The following is an 18,267-nucleotide window of genomic DNA, read 5'->3' as shown; positions in this document are numbered from 1 at the left end:
AGACAAAATCCTGTTATATTTTGGTACAGAATTTATTTTCACATATATAGTCAATTTGAGGCTGTGTGGGGAGGTGACAATTTCAGCAAGCGAGTCAGTCTGTAAATTTATTCAAGTCTGTACACTACTGAGTTCCATTGTACATTTGTATGGCTACTCTTCTAAAATGTCCTGTTTTTTAGGACTCTTTTTCCAATAACTATTGGTTCTACGTCCTCTTCTGATGCATTTGGCTCATCTTTATGTACTGCCTCCTCCTTTTCATTATCAGGTCTGGAATTTTGTACTAAAGGTTCTCCATAAGTGCCATGTTCCTTTCCATCTTTCTGTCCTCCTGCCTCTCGTTGCAAGCAGACGCTTCACCTTCCATGAAGCCTTCACATTCATCTGAATTATTGTTTCATGGCCAGTCATCATTTCATGTTTCTTATACTTCTCAATCTGTGTATAATCCAATTAATAATTTGGTCTCTTCTTTGAGGATGTTCATTTTGCCTTCAGGATTCTTTTTTTTTGGTTACTTTGGAAATATCTGTTTGTCAAATGGGCAGCACGGTGGCCGACTGGTTAGCACGTCCGCCTCACAGTGCAGAGGTCGTGGGTTTGATCCTGGCTGCGGCCTTCCTGTGTGGAGTTTGCATGTTCTTCCCGTGCCTGCGAGGGTTTCCTCCGGGTACTCCGGTTTCCACACTCCCAAAACATGCATGGCAGGTTTGCTTGGACACTCTAAATTGCCCTTAGGTATGAGTGTGAGTGTGAGTGCGGATGGTTGTTCAGCTCTGTGTGCCCTGCGATTGGCTGGCAACCAGTTCAGAGTGTATCCCACCTACTGTCCGAAGATAACTGGGATAGGCTCCAGCACCCCCCGCGACCCTTGTGAGGAAAAGCGGTACAGATGGATGTTTTTCATATATGTTCCTTCATGGCTTTCCAGGGATGTGTTTTGTCAGTCTGGTCTTCAATTTATGAGAATTTGAATCTGTTCCTTTGCAATTCCATCTCTGCTTTCAGGTGTATCATCAGTCAGCTAATTCAGTGTTTTAGTTTTATTATCCTGAGGGATAATTTCAGCTTCCATGAGGTTTGTGCGTGTTTTTTATCTTTGCATTGCTTTTTTGATCGTGGGCTCTCCTGTTGTTACTGGAGATTCGAGCTGGGGCAACACAGAGTCATCTCCAAGAAGTGACTCTCCATTAATGACAGCATGTTCAATTTCTGAGCGTTGAGTTTCCACTTTTTTAGTTAGGTCCCCTTTTTTCTCCTCACACACCTGTTCTTTCGTTGATATCCCTCTATCTTCTAAATGAGCGGGCTCTTTTGGATTTAGGCAAATTTCTGATGGAAGCAGACGTTCTTCTTTTTCTCAGGACTCTTGGTTCTACTGCAGGATCAGCAACCTTTTCCTCATCTAAAACTGTTGTTGTTTCATCAGTTTCATCTATCTCTGCCTTTTCCGATGCCGCGAGATGCGCTTTGGATTCCTCTTTTTCCATTTCAACTTCCGACTCACTGTATTCTTCACATTGAGTCACATTTCCCTCTTCATCCGTTTCCACAATTCCACTACTCACACTTCTCAGTAGCTGTTTTCTTTGCTCAACCTGCATTTCTTTATGTGCAGCAGTTTCTTCTTCCTCTTCTTCTGACTGATATGGCATCAGTAGGCATCTGCGGGTTCTTTTAGATTTACGTCTAGTGATAACAGAAACGGACTTCTTTCCTTTTCTTTCTGCTTCTGGTTGACCAAGATCTGCCTTCTTTTCCATGGAGATCCTCACTTCAGAACTCTGATCAACCATGATTGTAAATGTCTCCACTTGTTCCTCTTCCACAATGACCCCTGATTCAATGTCGGAAAAGGCAGATTGGGTCTCTTCATGCTCTTCAACTGTGTCTTCTTCTGATTCCATGGAGTCTTGTGCAGGATCATTCAAGGTGCTCCCCTCATCAAGAGTGTCTCTGGCAGTATCCTCCAATTCAGTTTCCTCACATTTACCTTTTTGAACTTTCTCTTGTTCCACAACACAGTCTTTAATCACAGCGTTCTCATTCTTAATGTCTGTTTTTAGTTCTGTGGTTTCCATTTGCAGATCAACAGCTTTCTCCTCAGGGCCCCCTTCTTGATCATATATCTGTTGTATATCCTGAATTAATTCATTTGTTTCTTCAGCTTTTCCCTCTTGAACTTCTGTTTCCTTTGTGCACTCTTCCATAACCAGGTCTTCCTCCTCAGTGCCCGCACACACTGGTGATTCAGTAACATTTCTCTCTGCCGCGCCTCCCTTGTTTGTTTGCTCCTTATTCTTATCTCCATTTTCATCAAAACTCAGGTCTTGGACTCTGTGGTCCTCTAAAACCACATTAACGGTTTTCAGATTCTGGTGTTGTGCTGCAGTACATTTTTTTTCCTCCTCAAGTGGGAGGACAGGATTCTTTGCTTCTACTACAACATCTGAAACTGCCATCATACTCGCTAAATTCTCTTCCATTGTTGTAAACGTCTCTGTGATGCATATCTTTATATTTGAAGAGGTCTCTGGAATTTCAGCTTGTTTGCCCAGCTCTGTGTCTTTTGTTACAGCAATAGACTCTTGCGCCATCATAATGGCATGTGATTCATTGCATTCCTTTACAGGAATATCACTTTTGATGTCTGCTTGATGTTTTTCGGTTCTGCTTGTTGGCTTACAGCTTGTTTCAGCCTTCTTCCTCCCACTCCCAAGAAGTCTTATTTCAATGGCTGGTACTACTTCCATTTCATCTACATTTTCTTCGGTTTCATTTTCTGCAATACCAACTTTTAGTTTGTCAGTCTCTGTTTCTGAAGTTGAATTTATTTCAGCGATAGATTCTTCTGTGCTGTTTTCCTCTGACACTGCTTCAGGATTTTTTGGCTTGGGTTCCTCCCCAACAGAACTGGACACATCCTTTTCCTCTCTTGCTTCCATAATCTCCTCCTTTCGTAATTCAGCACACTCCCCAGGGGCTGTTGTTTTATCCACACCAAGTTGATAGTGTGTTGTTTTCAAATCCAAAAGGATGGCTGTGGCTATTTGGAGCTTGGGATGTTCAGTGCCTTCTTCCTGAGATGTTTCTGATTTTGATGCAACAGCCTGGTCTTCACCTGGCTTGTCTTTTTCTAAAGCAACAGTAGCTGTGTCGAGCACCAGTGTCAAATTATCAGCATCTTTCCCATTATCTCCTGTCACAGTTACAGTCTCTGCAATTCCTTTACCGTTTTCATCTTCCTGCCTCTCTTCTGGGTTTACTTCCAGCATCGATTTAACTCCTTTCGCTGCATTTGGAGCACTACCATTTCCCATAGAACTCAGTTCCTTAGCTGGTTCTTCTACTTCTGTTTCATTAACCATCTTGTCGGGTGTTACTTGACCATGTCTGTTCATTTCTTCAAGAGCGACCTTACATCTGCCACGCAACGGAAAATCTGTTGACTCATCTTGCTCTTCGTCATGGCCCTCAGAAAGGGAATTCTCATTTTCAACAAATGTTTCATCGATAGTAATTTGCAACTCTTCAACAGCTGTTTCTTCTTCCTGAGACTCTTCTATTACTCCAGATTCAGTCACATTTTCGATTCTAATTTGAGAATCGCACCAAGTACCCGTCAGAGCCTCTCTGTCTTGACACTCCTCTGCAGCAAGTGCTGGTGCATCCGCAGGTTCTTGTGGCGTTAAACTAATGTTTACCTCCACCAATTCTTCAACGGCAATGCCATCATCTTTTTTCTCTTCTTCAGTAAGGGTACTCATTATTTCCTAAAAAATAGAGACTCACAGTGAGCTCATGATTGGTATGATTTGATAACAATTTTGTAAAAAAAAAAAAAAAAATAGGTTTTAAATACACACACACCTCAGTTACCTCCATATCAGAAAAAGAAGTCCTCTCTTTCCTGGAAACAGGTTCTTCTGGGGTTTCTGCTTCAATATCCTCAATGCTAATAAACATGAGAACATGACATTTTTTTATTGAAACATAATGTAGTTCTTTCTGATCACATGGGGCTCTATATTTGTAGATGGCGCAGCTGCGGTTGAGCATAAAAAGTGGCGCATATGCCAGTGCAAGCCTCGTTTTGCTTGTTTGGAATTTGACAGATAGATCTTATGCGCTCAGCGCATCTGATACTTTGGAGGCTCAAAGTCATCTAAACATTATGCCTGCTGGAACCACGTCCAACTGTTTGAATGACTATATAAAAACATTAGATATAAAAAAAAGATCAAAGAAAAAGATCATCAATGGATGTCATAGTTCAACAATGTTTACTTGTTCAAAGGGAAGAAGTACAAAAACGTTTCTAGTCCTACCATTGTTCCCTATAAATTCGAGTGGTCTAAGGCGCCGCGTTCAGGACCCAGTCTCCCCAGGAGGCCTGGGTTCGAATCTCGAATTTCCCCATTGTGGGACTAATAAAGGGCAAATTATTATTATTATTATAATTATTATTATTATTATTATTATTATTATTATTATTATTTATTAATTATTATTATTATTATTAAATTCGCCATCTCATGTTAATACACTAGTAGGTTATTCACATAAAATAATATATCTCAAAATAAAAACAGAAAAACACAAAACACAGCATGATGATGCTCTTAATACATGTACAGAGAATTTTACAAGCGTGACTGGAAAGCCATTATCAAATATATATAAGTGTAGTTCTCAGGAATTTTGGCCCAGCCAGATGCTCAAATGCTAGCCCACGTCAAGAGTCAACATGTTTTGTTTTCCCTTTACTATCAATTACCAGATGTCACCAGTGGGCATTTGAAGTCAATTCAACATCAATATGATATCAATTGAATTATTTTGATTATATAAATGAGAAAAGATTTTCTATTTTACACTCAATTTTATTTGGAAATATGTTATTGATTCATGAGGCTTTATCGATTGAGATGATACTAAATTTTATAATTACAAAAAAAAAAAAAAAAAAGAACAATATGTTGCTATAAATTGTGACAGTTGTTGTTGGTGACCATTTGGGTTTAGTAAATCAACACTGAAATCTCTATAAAATATTCCTTTTTGTTTTTTCCATCACTGGAATGACAAAGCACATCAGTTTGTTTCTCATGAGAGCTATCAAGACAAGATCGCAGACTTCTATAGACAGTTTATGAATATTCTATGATGTTGTGCAAGGTGTATTTCAAACTTTACATCTTAATGTTCTATCCACACAAATTGCCACCCCATCTCCTTTGATATTAACCTTGAACAATTTCTATTTCCCCCGTCTCTTATTTTCTCCTCATCAAGCCAAGATTCTGATATGACTACTATTTGGAATTTTTTTTTTTTTATTGAAGATTTAATTATTTCGACAGAAGTGATAGTCTGCACCATGGTTATTTTCAGGATATTCAAATGTTTTGAAGTATAACTATTGGTGCATATAGTCTAACAAGATGATGGTGAATTTGATTGCGGCACAACCACAGATTATGCACTCAGTGGACATATGTGGTGGATCATTCATATGACAACAGCATGTATCGTACCCTCTAAATAATTGCAGCAATAAATCCAATGCATTATTATCATCATCTTTGTTGTATTTTTATCATCCTCTGTCCACGGCACAGCTATGGTGGGCAAGGGTTGGGGTCACACACAGACAGGAATAATTGGGGTGATGTTCACGCTTCACAGTGCAGATGTGTTTTACATCATCTGCCTGTAGAGGTCTGATTGCGGTTACTTATAAACGCGCCGTACCTTACGCATGTCCGCTTCCTGCATGGACTCCAGCAAATCAGTTTATTCTTGCGCCATGTCAAGTACTGCGCCTCTCTTGAACTAATTTCAGGGGTAATGAGATCAAGTCGGTAATGTTCACACCCACAATGGGGTGAAACATCATTTTTTTTTTTGTGTGTCTGTAAACATACCAAAACCCAGTGTACCCGCTTCCGCGCAGACTTCGACCACACCTTGCACTGGCCACGAAAATAGAGCCCATGGTGATAGTTGAAGACCGACATACTGAGAATGATAACTATTTTATTTCTATTAACAACAGCTGTGTACCTCTACTTTACTAATGGTACCAATTTTGTCAAAAGGCGCTCGAGCCTACAAGTATGGCAATGTGTGCTCACCTGATAAATGTTTGAGATTGGCTTTCTGCTATCTTATTCGGCTTCTTTGCTTGCTTTCGGCCACTGCTTCGACTCCGAGTTGCAACAGGCTTGTCTCCAGTGTCTGTTTAGATTATTACATTTGTTCAAATAAGCATTTGTTCAATAAATGTATTTCTGCAGTATATGTGGTGGCATTTTAACTGTAGAGGACAATGAAATGCTTACCTCTCGTAGCGGTAGAGACCAACACTTCTTCCTGGAAATAAAAAATGTTTTTCCCTGGTTGAAATAATCGCTCTTTCTTCACTAACCGAAATACAACACGAAGAAACATACCACAATTTCAACTGGACATGCCATAGATTCAACTTCTTTTGGCTGGATGACGATTGGCGCGTTGGACACTTCCTTTTCTGTCCCTTGAGTGACCTCAACTGGTGTTTCAGTCAATAATAACCCGGTTGATACTGCTGAGAAACAGACAACACTAATGTTGACATAATAAATAAAATGACAATAATAGTAAAAATACATAAACACCATTACATAAATAAATAACAATAGTTATAGACTTCATTTATAGGCATTGTTCAGCACATTCAGGGTCAATACAGGCTAGAGCAATTAGGAATGCAATAAAGAAAAGAATCCAAGTATTGTTACTGGAAGGGAAATTAAAAATAAAAGTGCGGTACGAGGGAGTTGTTGTGACAATCAATGACAGTTTCAGAGATGAGAAGCAGCGCAGCTAAAGGACACAAAAGCGGATAAGTGAGTTGGAAGTCAGTGAAGAGCACGAAGAAAGAAGAGCGGAGTGTACATGATCAAATGTAAGGATCGATGAGAGGGAAGAGCGAGCAAGGTTATGGAGATTCTTTTGGGTGAGGAGAAAGATTTTGTATTGTATTAACAGTGACCTGTTGGACTGGTAGCCAGCTTTTGTGCATGGATGTTAAGTGTCCAAAGAAGGTAGTTCCCGTAACGTTGTGGGCAGTGGAGTTTTGCTACAGTTGCAGTGTATGTAAACGTTGAGATAGACCAGAGCGAGCTAATCGAGATGAGATGTGACCAAAGCGTTGTCAAAGATGGTGGTGCTATGCGGTCGGTGTGAGGGAAGGATGGGTGGGCCTAGTTGATGTTGCGTTACGATTGTGTAATGTTATTAGTATGTGCTGTTGGGGGCCCGACAATGATATTGTCAATCAAAAGAGAAAAACGGTTTGATTTGGAAAAGATAGATTATAAACTTAGGAAAATTAATTTTTGCGATTTTTCAAAAAGCAAAAGGTCAGGCTACCACTTTCCTCCAGCTGATGATTACGTGGAGCCAATTTGTTGTGGAGAGTCAGTGGGCTTAAGCATTCAGCAGAGTCACATTACGTCATCTGAATGAGCCGGTGCCTGACCAACGCAGCCGGAGCAGAGTGACTGTTAGTGTTTTATTAATGTGTTCTGTATTTTCTGGCTTCTTCTTGACCATTGATGGGACTGACCTGGAACATGTAATGTGATACCACTGGCATTTGGGCAAAAATAAATGTCAGTGTCTAGCGAGCTAGGTGCATTGATTGGACTTTATGATTCAACATCTGTTTTGTTTATATTGTTTGGAATTCTAAAAGAATGTTACGTAAGAAAACAATGTAGTGTGTTGATAAAAACAGCAATAACTGTGATATTGAAACTCAAATTGCAGTATAATCAATAATCGTTCAATAAATCTAATCGTCACAGAAGTATTGTGATATGAATCGAATCAGCAGGTGATTGACTTATCCCACTTCTACATTGTATGCGTCAGCACTCAGTAAAATCAGAGTTATCTTATAAATATTGTTATAGGTGAATAAGAGTCAGAGCCCAGGCGTCAAAACTCAGGTCCTCAAGGGCGGCTATCCTGCATGTTTTCATTTATGTTTCCCTACTCCAGCCCACCTGAGTCAAATGATCAACTCATCAGCAATCACTGCAGCAACCTGATAATGATTATGCGAGTTTTAAGCAGGTGTGTCGGATAAGGGAAAATGTACAGCATGTAGGTTCGCAGTTGTCAAGGACCGGATTTGACAGTTGAAAATTTCACACTTTGTACATTGTAGTATTGCATTGTTGGTTGCAATAAAGTGGCAGGTTGGCCGACTGAGGCTGCTGAAAAGCGAGCCTCAAGAACTCGGCTTGAGGTTTTGAATCATTGGCCCGAAAATGCTACTAAATATTTCCCTTCTTCTTTGTCTTATACTGACCCCACATGGCCGAGGTCGAAACACGAGAAGGCGCAACGGAATGGCCATTAAATTAATGCACTGTGAGAAAAAAAACGTTTAATTCATTTTCTGTGCTCTTCTCTGGGTCCCACCCTGGGTCCCTAAACATGGGTAACCTCCCGCCGACTAGACCGTGCTCATTTTAAAGTAATTATGATGCATTTGGGTGGGAGGATGGTTACTATTGCATTAATGCATACAAACGATTAACAATGAAATATTATCATTATTATTATAATAATATTTTTACTATTGTACATCTGGCCGGCGCATGCTGTTATTTCTTACCTCTCAAATTCATGGTCTCAACCCTCTTGTTAATGTTAAACCTCTGGTTTGGTCCACCCACACCCTCCACCTCCCAAAGTAGGGCTGTGTCTTCCGGGTACTGACACAGGTACTTCTCACACACTGTGAACAAAAGTGACAAAGCTTTATCATTGTGAATAGAAACAAAATCATCACGGTTATTATTATATTATTAGTATCTATGTACATTATGGAAAAAAAATGCATTACATTTTAATACAAGGCAGAAGAAACAAAAGGGCAACAAAATTCTCTCAGACCTTCCACAACCAGGTCACCACCTATTCCAGCCGCTTCCCTCAAGTAGGTGACTTTTAACTATGCATACCATAACCGGCAGCCTTTTCAATAGCTTCATTCCTACTAAACAGTTGACTCATCATTGTGGATTTTTACAAATATCGAATAGCCGAGTGTGACAGCATCATTGCACTCATTATTGTAGGTTCCGCTGTTGTTGTTAATCGCTATTCTGCAACTCCGGACACTTCAAAGCTCTCAGGACTCTTAATCAAGTAGACAACATTCAAATTAGACTTACCGCACTACTGCTCACTTTAGATTGTGTGATGACTGCATTATCTGCAAAGTTTTTATTGCATTACTGGTCATTTCATTTGCCTTTGACTCTCTGCAACATTTGCATAGCTGTCCTTAAATTGCTTCGTGACTGTCTGTATCTATGTGGTACGTCCTAAATGTTATTTTTGCTATAGTCTCTTGTTGCAATAATCAAAGTACTACAGTGGCTTAAACTACCAAAGACAAATTCATTGCTATATTTTTACATGCCAATAAAGACGATTCTGATTTAAATAGATGTGCATGCTGTCTTTTTTTTTTTTGCTCTCAAAGTGACAGTTCTGGACTTTTTCTTAATGCATTTGTACCCATTAAATGAAATTTCAGTTGAACCCAGGATAGTTATGAACGAATTGTTGAGGTATTCTGACTATATTACTTCCAATGCTGTTATATTGTTTGGTGTCCCAGTTTCCTCAGTTTAGTAACAAACATGGAGCTGCTTGGAGGACAAGCTGCATAGTTGCCTGCGACACGGCGAGACCCATCTGAATGCAACAGTGGATGCCCGTAGAGAGCGGTAGAAGACTAATGTGTGTGCCCCATCCATAAGTGCCCCCTATGTCTTTAGTTTCTTTCTTTGTCAATCAAGAATTGGCCATACGAGCCAGCTTTAGAAAGTACTTGAGGAGTTGTCTTGATCGAAGCTAAAGTCATGGATTAAATACGAAGATGTCCATGTACATTGGTTCAATAAAAATAGCATACTTTGCCCTAATTAAATAAAAGGTATTTTTAATTATACATGTGGGCAGTGCGCAATGTTAGGTAGCCCCTCAGCTGTGCTGATGAAAAATGTATCGTTTAAATTGCCCATTTCTGATCGATATAATCTCACAGGATTGTACATGAGAGACATACATACTTTTGTACATGGCTTTGGTGAGTGGATACCTCAGTCCCACACAGTCATCTGGAAAACTCAGCACAAAGTCCTCCAGCATGTGAAGGCCGAAGCCATTACCCCGATGACATTTTCTCACAAATATAGAGTCCATCACAGGAAGTTGATATGTTCTTGTTGAAAAATCATTATATAAACTGCCTAAGAGGGAAACAAAATGTGAACATGCATGATGATATTTGACCTGGTTATATAAACCTGTTTTTTCTTTTCACATTTTACTTTGAACATTGGCTAACTGCTTCTTAGACTTTAATCGTAGTTAAGAATGTAAAACTCTTGCTTTCAGCATTCATAACAATCAACAGTTGGATGATGGAACTAATCATTTATTAATGGATTTTTTTCATTTTTATTATGACTACGGTGGACGATTACCAGAGTCAAAGAACAGTACATCCAGAATATAATGAAGCCCACCTGAGGGTTTGACTGAGTAGAAGCCAACAGCCTCGCCATTACTCCAGCAAATCTTTGCATAATCCTTCTCCCCATGGCAGAGGAAGGGCAGTTCCTCTTCTGAGTTCATCTCCCTCACTCTGTAGATCACCCGATTCAAAACATATAACACTATACTCTCTCCGACGGTCTCCACCTGGAGGGCACACAGAATCATACTGTATATCAGATTATGTAGAACAGGGAGTCAGAGTGGCCCCTAGATTATTAGTGAAAAGTATACAAATGTTTCCTCCATAGCAATTTACAAATTTTACATTGTAATAACATCATTCACCACTAGATGGCTGCCAGGATGGCCGAGTGGTCTAAGGCGCCGCGTTCAGGACCCAGTCTCCCCACGAGGCCTGGGTTCGAATCTCGAATTTCCCCATTGTGGGACTAATAAAGGGCTTATTATTATCAACACACACATTACTAGCGCTTCAAAACAGAATCTTCTCAATCATATGGTGGTTTTCCATGACAGGTTCAAAATTGGTCTGCCTCACTTCGCCAGGCCTGGCTTCCATTCCTTCTTTATGACAACAGGCACCTATCAATTTCGGCGGGATGAACTTCAACCAACTTGACAGTGTTGTACCAAGACTGACCCAAAGGATGAATCCAGTTTCAACTGAAATTCGAGCTGAGGGCCGCATACGTCGCCCATCAGCCTCTCTTGAGTGGATGAAAGATCTGCCTTTCGTCTCTCTCTCTTTAACAACGCTGCCTCCAAAAGTTTTTTTTTTTTTAAAGCTTTCTCACTCTATGTTTAACGACCACTCACCTCCTAAAAACCTTCATCCATTGATCATTCAGTTGGCTTTTGATTGCGCTTTTTGAGCGCCAAGTCCTGCCCGAAACCTCAGGTAGTGGACTTCTAACTAGCTTGAGTCCTGGGTTCTCGATCCATCCAAATCCTACACATGTGGCAGATTGGCCGTGAATATCAAGTTTTTGGGAGCACAAGTTGAAACAACAGGCCAGTGTTGCTCCTCGCCTGACCGCCAGGCGAGAAACACCCAGTGTGGTCCTGACGAAACTCCGAGATCAGAACCGTATCAAGCTTTGTTTCTCTACTTCCAGTTGTCCTTTCTCCTTTTTATTTGTCTCTCTTCTTCATATGCTAACGAGTGAAGTCCCATCCACTTGCTCAACACATAAGACTCCGCTAACCAGAAATAATTGCTGACTTTGAAGCTCACTCAGGCTTCAGTTTGGTACATACAAAAATTGTAGGGGATGAATGCCAGCAAATTTGTATTTTATAAAACCTGTCACCATTACTATAGTTCTCATTTCATCTTCTCATGCGTATCTATTAGTTGCATCCATCAATCTACCAATATTGGCAAATGGGTGAACTGGCACTGACCGACAGTAGAGGCAAATTCACCCAAGCAAGATTTCAACCTCTCTTGTAGGGAACTTTTTCCACCTACAGCCACCGCACACAGTAAGGCCGGGGCCCTGATTCAAACCCTGTAGCTCCGTATTGTGAGACGGACGTGCTAACCAGTCGGCCACCGGACCACCCGTTCACCAGTTATGTGGAGGGAAAACAATGAGACAGGTTAAACATGACTGCAAGTACTCCCTGGCTCACAAGTTCACATACGATGAATGTTTGATTTTCATAAGAACCACTGACAGTTCTTTTGCATTTACCTCAACAGCTCCATCTCGAGCAAGGTCAGATGTCTTGAGAATATCGTCCACAGTCCACCACTGGTCCAACAGGTACAGCGCAACAGCAGTGAGCGGGTCGGTGGGAGAAAAGAGGGCCAGCATCCTCTTTTTGTCACTGGAACCATACAGAGGAACATAGCCTACCCTGGAAATGTTTACGCTGACCTGAAGACAGCAAATAAACGAGGATGTGAGTAATATGCAATACGTATACAAACCATCCAGATCATTATGACCACTTCACATTCTAATTAAGACGTCAATGCGAGAGTTTTTATTTGCTGATTTTTTTTTTCTGGGAATCTAGCCTCCTCCTTAGTCCATGAAACTGTACATTTTCATTGATTTTGTGTTTAGGCCAAAGCTATCAATGTATTCCTATGGCATCATCTTGTGGCATCGTGCTGTCAATGAACTCTTGTCAAGTGATTTGTGGACAGACCTTTTGGCAATGATGTTGCTCTGCCATCATCTCGTTGCATCTTGTTAACAAAGCAATAAGTTGAAGAGAGTTCGCGCTTCATCTAGACAAAAAAAAAGTACTTTGCCACTATCTTGTATCTATAGGCGATTATGAAGCGTGCGTGTGTTGGGGATTTTAGTTATTCGTGTTAGGGCTCTGTCCCAGTCCTCCGTAAATAGACGAGGTGTGCGTGGTGGGGCTGTGGGGGATTTTTATATGTGCCTTGGTGCATGCGCCTTGATGCCCTAAGTGGCCCCTGATTTTTTTTTTTTTGTTTTTGTGCATGAGACGTTGGACTTCATGGTCCAGCCCTTTCACATAAAACATTAAGAGCATTTGGAGACATTATGTGTCGTCAAGACAATTCAGAGCTTTAAACACATTAAAATTGTATTATTTTCCTACACAATTTACAAGTGATCATAATCAAAACAACCAAACCGAAATCTTTCCTTATTTTCTGTGCACAATTTGTGTTTACATCTTGGCAAAGATAACAAGCCTATGTATGGAAGACACTCATGAAATCTGTACAGCATTTGAGACTTATCTTTAACTAAGATGGACTGATGCAAAGTGGAAACGTTTTCTATGAACAGAGGTAAGCATCTTATGAGGTATAGGCTGTATAACCTTGGTGGAGTCAGAGAGGATGAGTTGCTCCGCAGAATCTGTGTTGCTGTAAAGGAGGCGGTCCATGTAGTTGTGAGCTGATGCTTCCAGCTCAGTCTGGCTGATATCTCCCAGGAAATCCACAGGGAACTCCATACCTAGATTATACAAAGTAAATTGTAAAAAGCAAGGAATTAAAATACAATACATCTGAAATGTAATGGATGGAAAAAATAATTTGGCTCATTATTAAAATCAAATTCAACCCATTGGCCGTCCCCTGCTGTCTTCTGTTGTTAAACTTGATTTCAGTTACTGTATGGCTTTATTTTTGTGAATGACAGCTCTTAACTGAACAAAAACTAGCACATTCAAATAAATTGTTACAGGTACAACTGCAACCAATTTTGTTTTATTGAAATATTTTTAAGAGCTGTAAACTAATACAAAGTTTTGTCTTCATGTTTTTTTTTGTTGAAAGACATGTTTGATTTACCTATGTTGACCTCATTTAATGTTTTCTGTAACATTTGTAGTAAATTACTGGGAAATCCTACATATGCATGTACATGCTTTACTGGACATCAAAGCGCATCAGAGACGCACATTCCTTTGTGCTTTCTATTGAACAAAGAAAATTACTGTGTGCAGATGCATGCGTGTCAACAGTGAAAGCTGGCCCCTGTGAAGCCCCGAGGGCAGGGAGTTGTGAATACCACTCTGCCCATCCAGAAACCAGCCAGACTTTTTTTTCCTTCCTCTCACTGAGGTTTCTTCTGTATGCTATAGTTATGTTCACACTGTAGCTCAATTCAGATTTTTTTTTTTGCCATATGTAACTTCTTATTTTTAATTTCATTTTTCATACAGTGTGAACAGTATAATTCGATCTTTTTAAATCTGACCTGAGCCTCTTTCGTGTGTACATATGTGATGCATTTGCAGTATGAATGTTCATCCACACACATCATACCATCAAAATCCAAAAATGTGCTCCATGCAGGCAAGAGCGAGTGCTCAGGCAACTATTGATATCGTCTGTGAATCTGCAAAGTTGTTTTGAGTGGCACTAGTTGTCACGGTTTGTGTTGGTTGTTTTTGGTTTAGCATTTAGTTTCATGTTTTTCCTTGTGTTCGGTGTGTGTCTCTTGTTCAACCTGATTGTATCCACCTGTGCTTGTTGTCCCGCTCCCTAATGTGAACCGATCAGCTCCCTCCAGACCCTTCGTCTTTTCCAGGTGTTCTTCATTTTCTCATTACTTTGTTTATATTTAGTTCTTTGTTTGCTTTCATTTCATGTCGGATCATTGTTCATGTCAGGGTCTTATGTCAAGTGTCGGCATCCTTTCCTCTGTGTCTTAGTCATGGTTATAGTTATTCTGCCACTTTCTAAGTTTTGTTACTTCTTCCATGTTGGTTTGCACGTTGATATTTTAATGTGAATGAGTACATAAAAAGATCTGAATTAACAAAAAAATCCAAATTGGGCATTACACCGTGAGGTGTGAACGGAGCCTAATTTGCGAGCCTCAGAAGGGATTGAGCCTATTATGTCCTTCTGCTCCGGGTATCTGCTAATTCTTCAGAGGAAAGGTGTAAAACATTACTGCATCATTGTGAAAGGGTATGGTTTGTTTAATCATAGGTTTGGAGAGGGATGTTTTTAACTGTTTTAATGAACACCGTCTATTGTGAGATGATTGTCCTTTTGAGGGGATGAACAATTTTTCCTCATGAGCCAATTTATTCTATGGGCTTTTTAATTCTTGTCCTTTTCTTAAATGAATTAGAATTTATTTTTGGTAAAGGCTTTATGCTGATTTGATTATTGTGCAAAATGCAGTAGTAGAGTTTAGCGTAGATTCCAACCCATTTAATTCAGTCTGTATGCGATGTCATTTGAGAAAAATATTAGTGATTTGGAGTGACGATTTCACTCAGCCAATGGCTACTGCTTTTGTGCCTATATGGGTTTTAATTGCTATGCATATGCTGTTCTATGTTTTTGCTCTCTGTTTTATTTTTGCTTGTGAATAAACAAGACTTGTATTTTTTTTTATATCCATCAGCCTCTTGTTCCGTTTATTCAGAGCAAACCCAAAAAGGGTGAAAACACAATTGAAGAATTATGTGGTACAATCGAGATCGGGACATACAAAGACTACAGGTTGTGAAATGGACTTTGGGGAGAAAAACAACACTAAGGGAAAATTGCTTGGTTCACAAAGCAGGACATAATTGACAAGAAGACAAAGTTCTCGCGAATATAAAGGGTGATTATGTTCAAATTACCTGCTAATTTATGTAAATATGACGGCATATGGTAAGAGCTTTGTTACAGCTCCATCTGTTGTGAAATGCGCTATATAAACAAACATTTATTGTATTACACCTGGCGGCACGGTGGCCTCACAGTGAGAGACAGCATCGGGCGTGGGTTCGATCCCGGCTCCGGCCACCCTGTGTGGAGTTTGCATGTTCTCCCCGTGCTTGCGTGGGTTTCCTCCCACATTCCAAAAACATGCATGGCAGCCCGATTGACCACTCTAAATTACCCCTAGGTATGAGCGTGAGCGCGGATGGTTGTTCATTTCTGTGTGCCCTGCAATTGGCTGGCAACCAGTTCAGGGTGTCCCCCGCCTACTGCCCAAAGATAGGCTCCAGCACCCCCCGCGACCCTAGTGAGGAGAAGCGGTACAGAAGATGGATGGATGGATGTAGTGCACCTTTGGTACTCAAAGCGCTTCACACTATTACCTCAGCTACGACTGGAACCACCATATTTTTTTTCTTAATTAGGTTAGAATTGTAATATAATAAAAACAAATCCAAATAGTACTGTCAATTTTATTTAATGTTTACAAATTACCGCGCCTGTAATTTATTTGCATTCCCCAAGCCTTTTTGCCGCAAGACTTTAATGCAAGACAAAGGACAATGCCATACAAGTGGCGTTGGACAAAATCCTCCAAAACCTTTGATTTTCAGAAGACGCAGTAAAACGCGCTGCACGCGAGTGGGTGTGTGCTCAGGGATGCCACTACAAAAGTTAAGAATTCATCAACTACAGAGGACAACACACCTCACAAAGAGCGAAACATGCAACAAAATGAAAGCATACATTTGCCCCATTTCATTTTGACACAGCGGAAACTTGGGGTTCCAGTAAAATAAAATAACAAAATATTGTCGAATTACTCATTCGGTTATTTGTTTTCAGAATTAAATACTCAACCTGAATGGTGACAGATTTGTAATTGTAAAACAGAAACAGCTGCGAGTCTTTTTGGAACGTGTTGTTCCCTTTGAAATAATCACGCTAACTTTAAAGCGGCCGAAAAGAAGATGGGTAGGCAGTGACGCAAAGTATAGTCAACATATGGTGAAGCTGCAAATCCGCACACTTAGCCAACACATTGTCGTTAAGTCCTGCTTCTTGTCATTGTATTTACCACCGGTCGCTGTCTCGTGCAGCACAGCCTGAGGGCGGACCAGAGAGACGCTCACTCGCACATTCGATGGGCAGCACTCAAACACAAAACACAAAACTTACCTTCGATAGTTCTTCTTTGAAATGTCACAATCGACACCACCTAACAGACGTATACGGTTTAAAGGGCTACTGCTCTTGCTGCAGTTGATGAAACGATGCGTGCACGCACCATTCTGGTCACCAATCCTGTGGTGCCCTTATGTAACGCAACTTTAATCCCCTCAAGATCTCACTCTTTTATAATGGTGTCCTGCTAACTTGACAGCCACACTCTGCGTGTTTATTACCACCGACAACAACATAGTCCTCATTACGCGCTTCATCTTTTTCACCTGTTTGTGCAATCAACAACTAGGGCCCAATTAAAAAAAAACGTGGTAAAAAAAAGTAAAATAACTTCATTTAACACAACCGTACTAACTGCGTGAATATATGCCGCTCCCTGCGTTATTTACAAACAATCATGCTCATCAGTCAACCACTGTTACCTTCCGGATCAGGTTTGCGTCAGCCTTATCAGCTCCTAACCGTGGTGAGGGCGAACTGACAGGAACCAGCGTGGGAAATACAGACGACGATCAATTCGCTTAGCACAACGGGTTTTATTCACTGATCATTCTGCCTGTTTCAATACTAGCACACCCTCTTCCGGGTCCTTCCTCCCGCCCCCCAACGCACGTCACATGCCACATTGCTGTCCCAGGCTGAGCCTGTAACACCACGGTGCCGACCATAATAATGAACAATCAGGAATAAAATAACCCTTTCGTTGGGATGATATGTCATTACTAAAAATGAGGTTCAGCCAACAGCTGAAAAACTGGCACCTTTTATTAATATCAATTTACAATGTTTTTTACGTGAAGTATTCATAAAGCAGCAAATATTTCTGGGGTTAGGGTTAACTAGGGTTGGAGTTTCAAATTAAGAGTTTCAAACTACTGATTTAAACAAGGATTAAGGTTTCAAAGTAGGCTTTCAAAATTGTTTTCTAAATGGATTTGGATTTCAAACAAGGTTTCAGGTGGCAAAGAGGGGTTTTAAATCAGCATGCGTTTTTTATGTAAATACCCGGCTTATACGTACTAACGGTGCAAGGTTAGAATTTTGCATAAAGTTCTTAATAGTAACTGTATTCTATTAAAGTCTTCATGTTGCGACAAAAGGCGAATTGAAACGCCAGGCCAAAGTACGCCAAATTAAAACATTGCATTGAAAATAAATAGCCCCCAGGGGGTGCTGCATCTGCACAAACACAAACCATTTGACAGATATCAAGGGTTTATTCATGTTCAAACACGTTTACATGAAGGGAGTTTTTTTTATCGTCACTTCACAGGACATTTAGGTCACAACTTTGGTGAAAAGAACTCTGGAGGACATTTTGT

The 18,267-nt window shown here is 40.3% G+C and overlaps 1 protein-coding gene across 3 annotated transcripts; it reads right to left on the bottom strand.

Annotated features, from left to right (window-relative positions):
• Positions 1–13: 13 nt before the first annotated feature.
• On the bottom strand, positions 14–17,525 carry fam169ab (family with sequence similarity 169 member Ab). 3 transcript variants are annotated; one of them, XM_088301121.1, is made up of 11 exons: positions 17,368–17,525; positions 13,408–13,544; positions 12,291–12,476; positions 10,602–10,776; positions 10,143–10,322; positions 8,675–8,797; positions 6,459–6,592; positions 6,348–6,378; positions 6,141–6,243; positions 3,874–3,958; positions 14–3,776 (listed from the first exon to the last, which is right to left on the bottom strand). In XM_088301121.1, the coding sequence occupies exons 2-11, from the start codon at positions 13,540–13,542 to the stop codon at positions 1,293–1,295; spliced, it is 3,636 nt and encodes a 1,211-aa protein (XP_088157247.1). In that variant the 5' UTR covers positions 13,543–13,544; positions 17,368–17,525; the 3' UTR covers positions 14–1,292. The 3 variants fall into 3 exon arrangements, with proteins under 3 accessions (XP_088157247.1, XP_088157263.1, XP_088157254.1); XM_088301137.1 differs by having other exon boundaries at positions 3,883–3,958; XM_088301128.1 differs by having other exon boundaries at positions 6,459–6,589.
• Between the last annotated feature and the right edge of the window lie 742 nt (positions 17,526–18,267).

Source organism: Idiotropiscis lumnitzeri, chromosome 1 (assembly GCF_059441095.1).
Source record: "Idiotropiscis lumnitzeri isolate Australia: NSW breed Sydney's pygmy pipehorse chromosome 1, RoL_Ilum_1.0, whole genome shotgun sequence".
Classification (NCBI taxonomy): Eukaryota; Metazoa; Chordata; class Actinopteri; order Syngnathiformes; family Syngnathidae; genus Idiotropiscis; species Idiotropiscis lumnitzeri.
The sequence above is the reverse complement of the archived record's forward strand: the minus strand, read 5'-3'. Positions and strand labels throughout refer to the sequence as shown.

What these genes read in the sequence shown, in the direction of transcription:
- fam169ab (XM_088301121.1), bottom strand. Translation starts at nt 13,542, where the DNA reads ATGGAGTTCCCTGTGGATTTCCTGGGAGATATCAGCCAGACTGAGCTG. An exon ending in TCCTCTCTGACTCCACCAAG is followed by an intron (nt 12,477 to 13,407) that starts GTTATACAGCCT and finishes TGCTGTCTTCAG; the next exon opens with GTCAGCGTAAACATTTCCAG. An exon ending in TGAGACCATGAATTTGAGAG is followed by an intron (nt 6,593 to 8,674) that starts GTAAGAAATAAC and finishes TCTGTTTCTCAG; the next exon opens with CAGTATCAACCGGGTTATTA.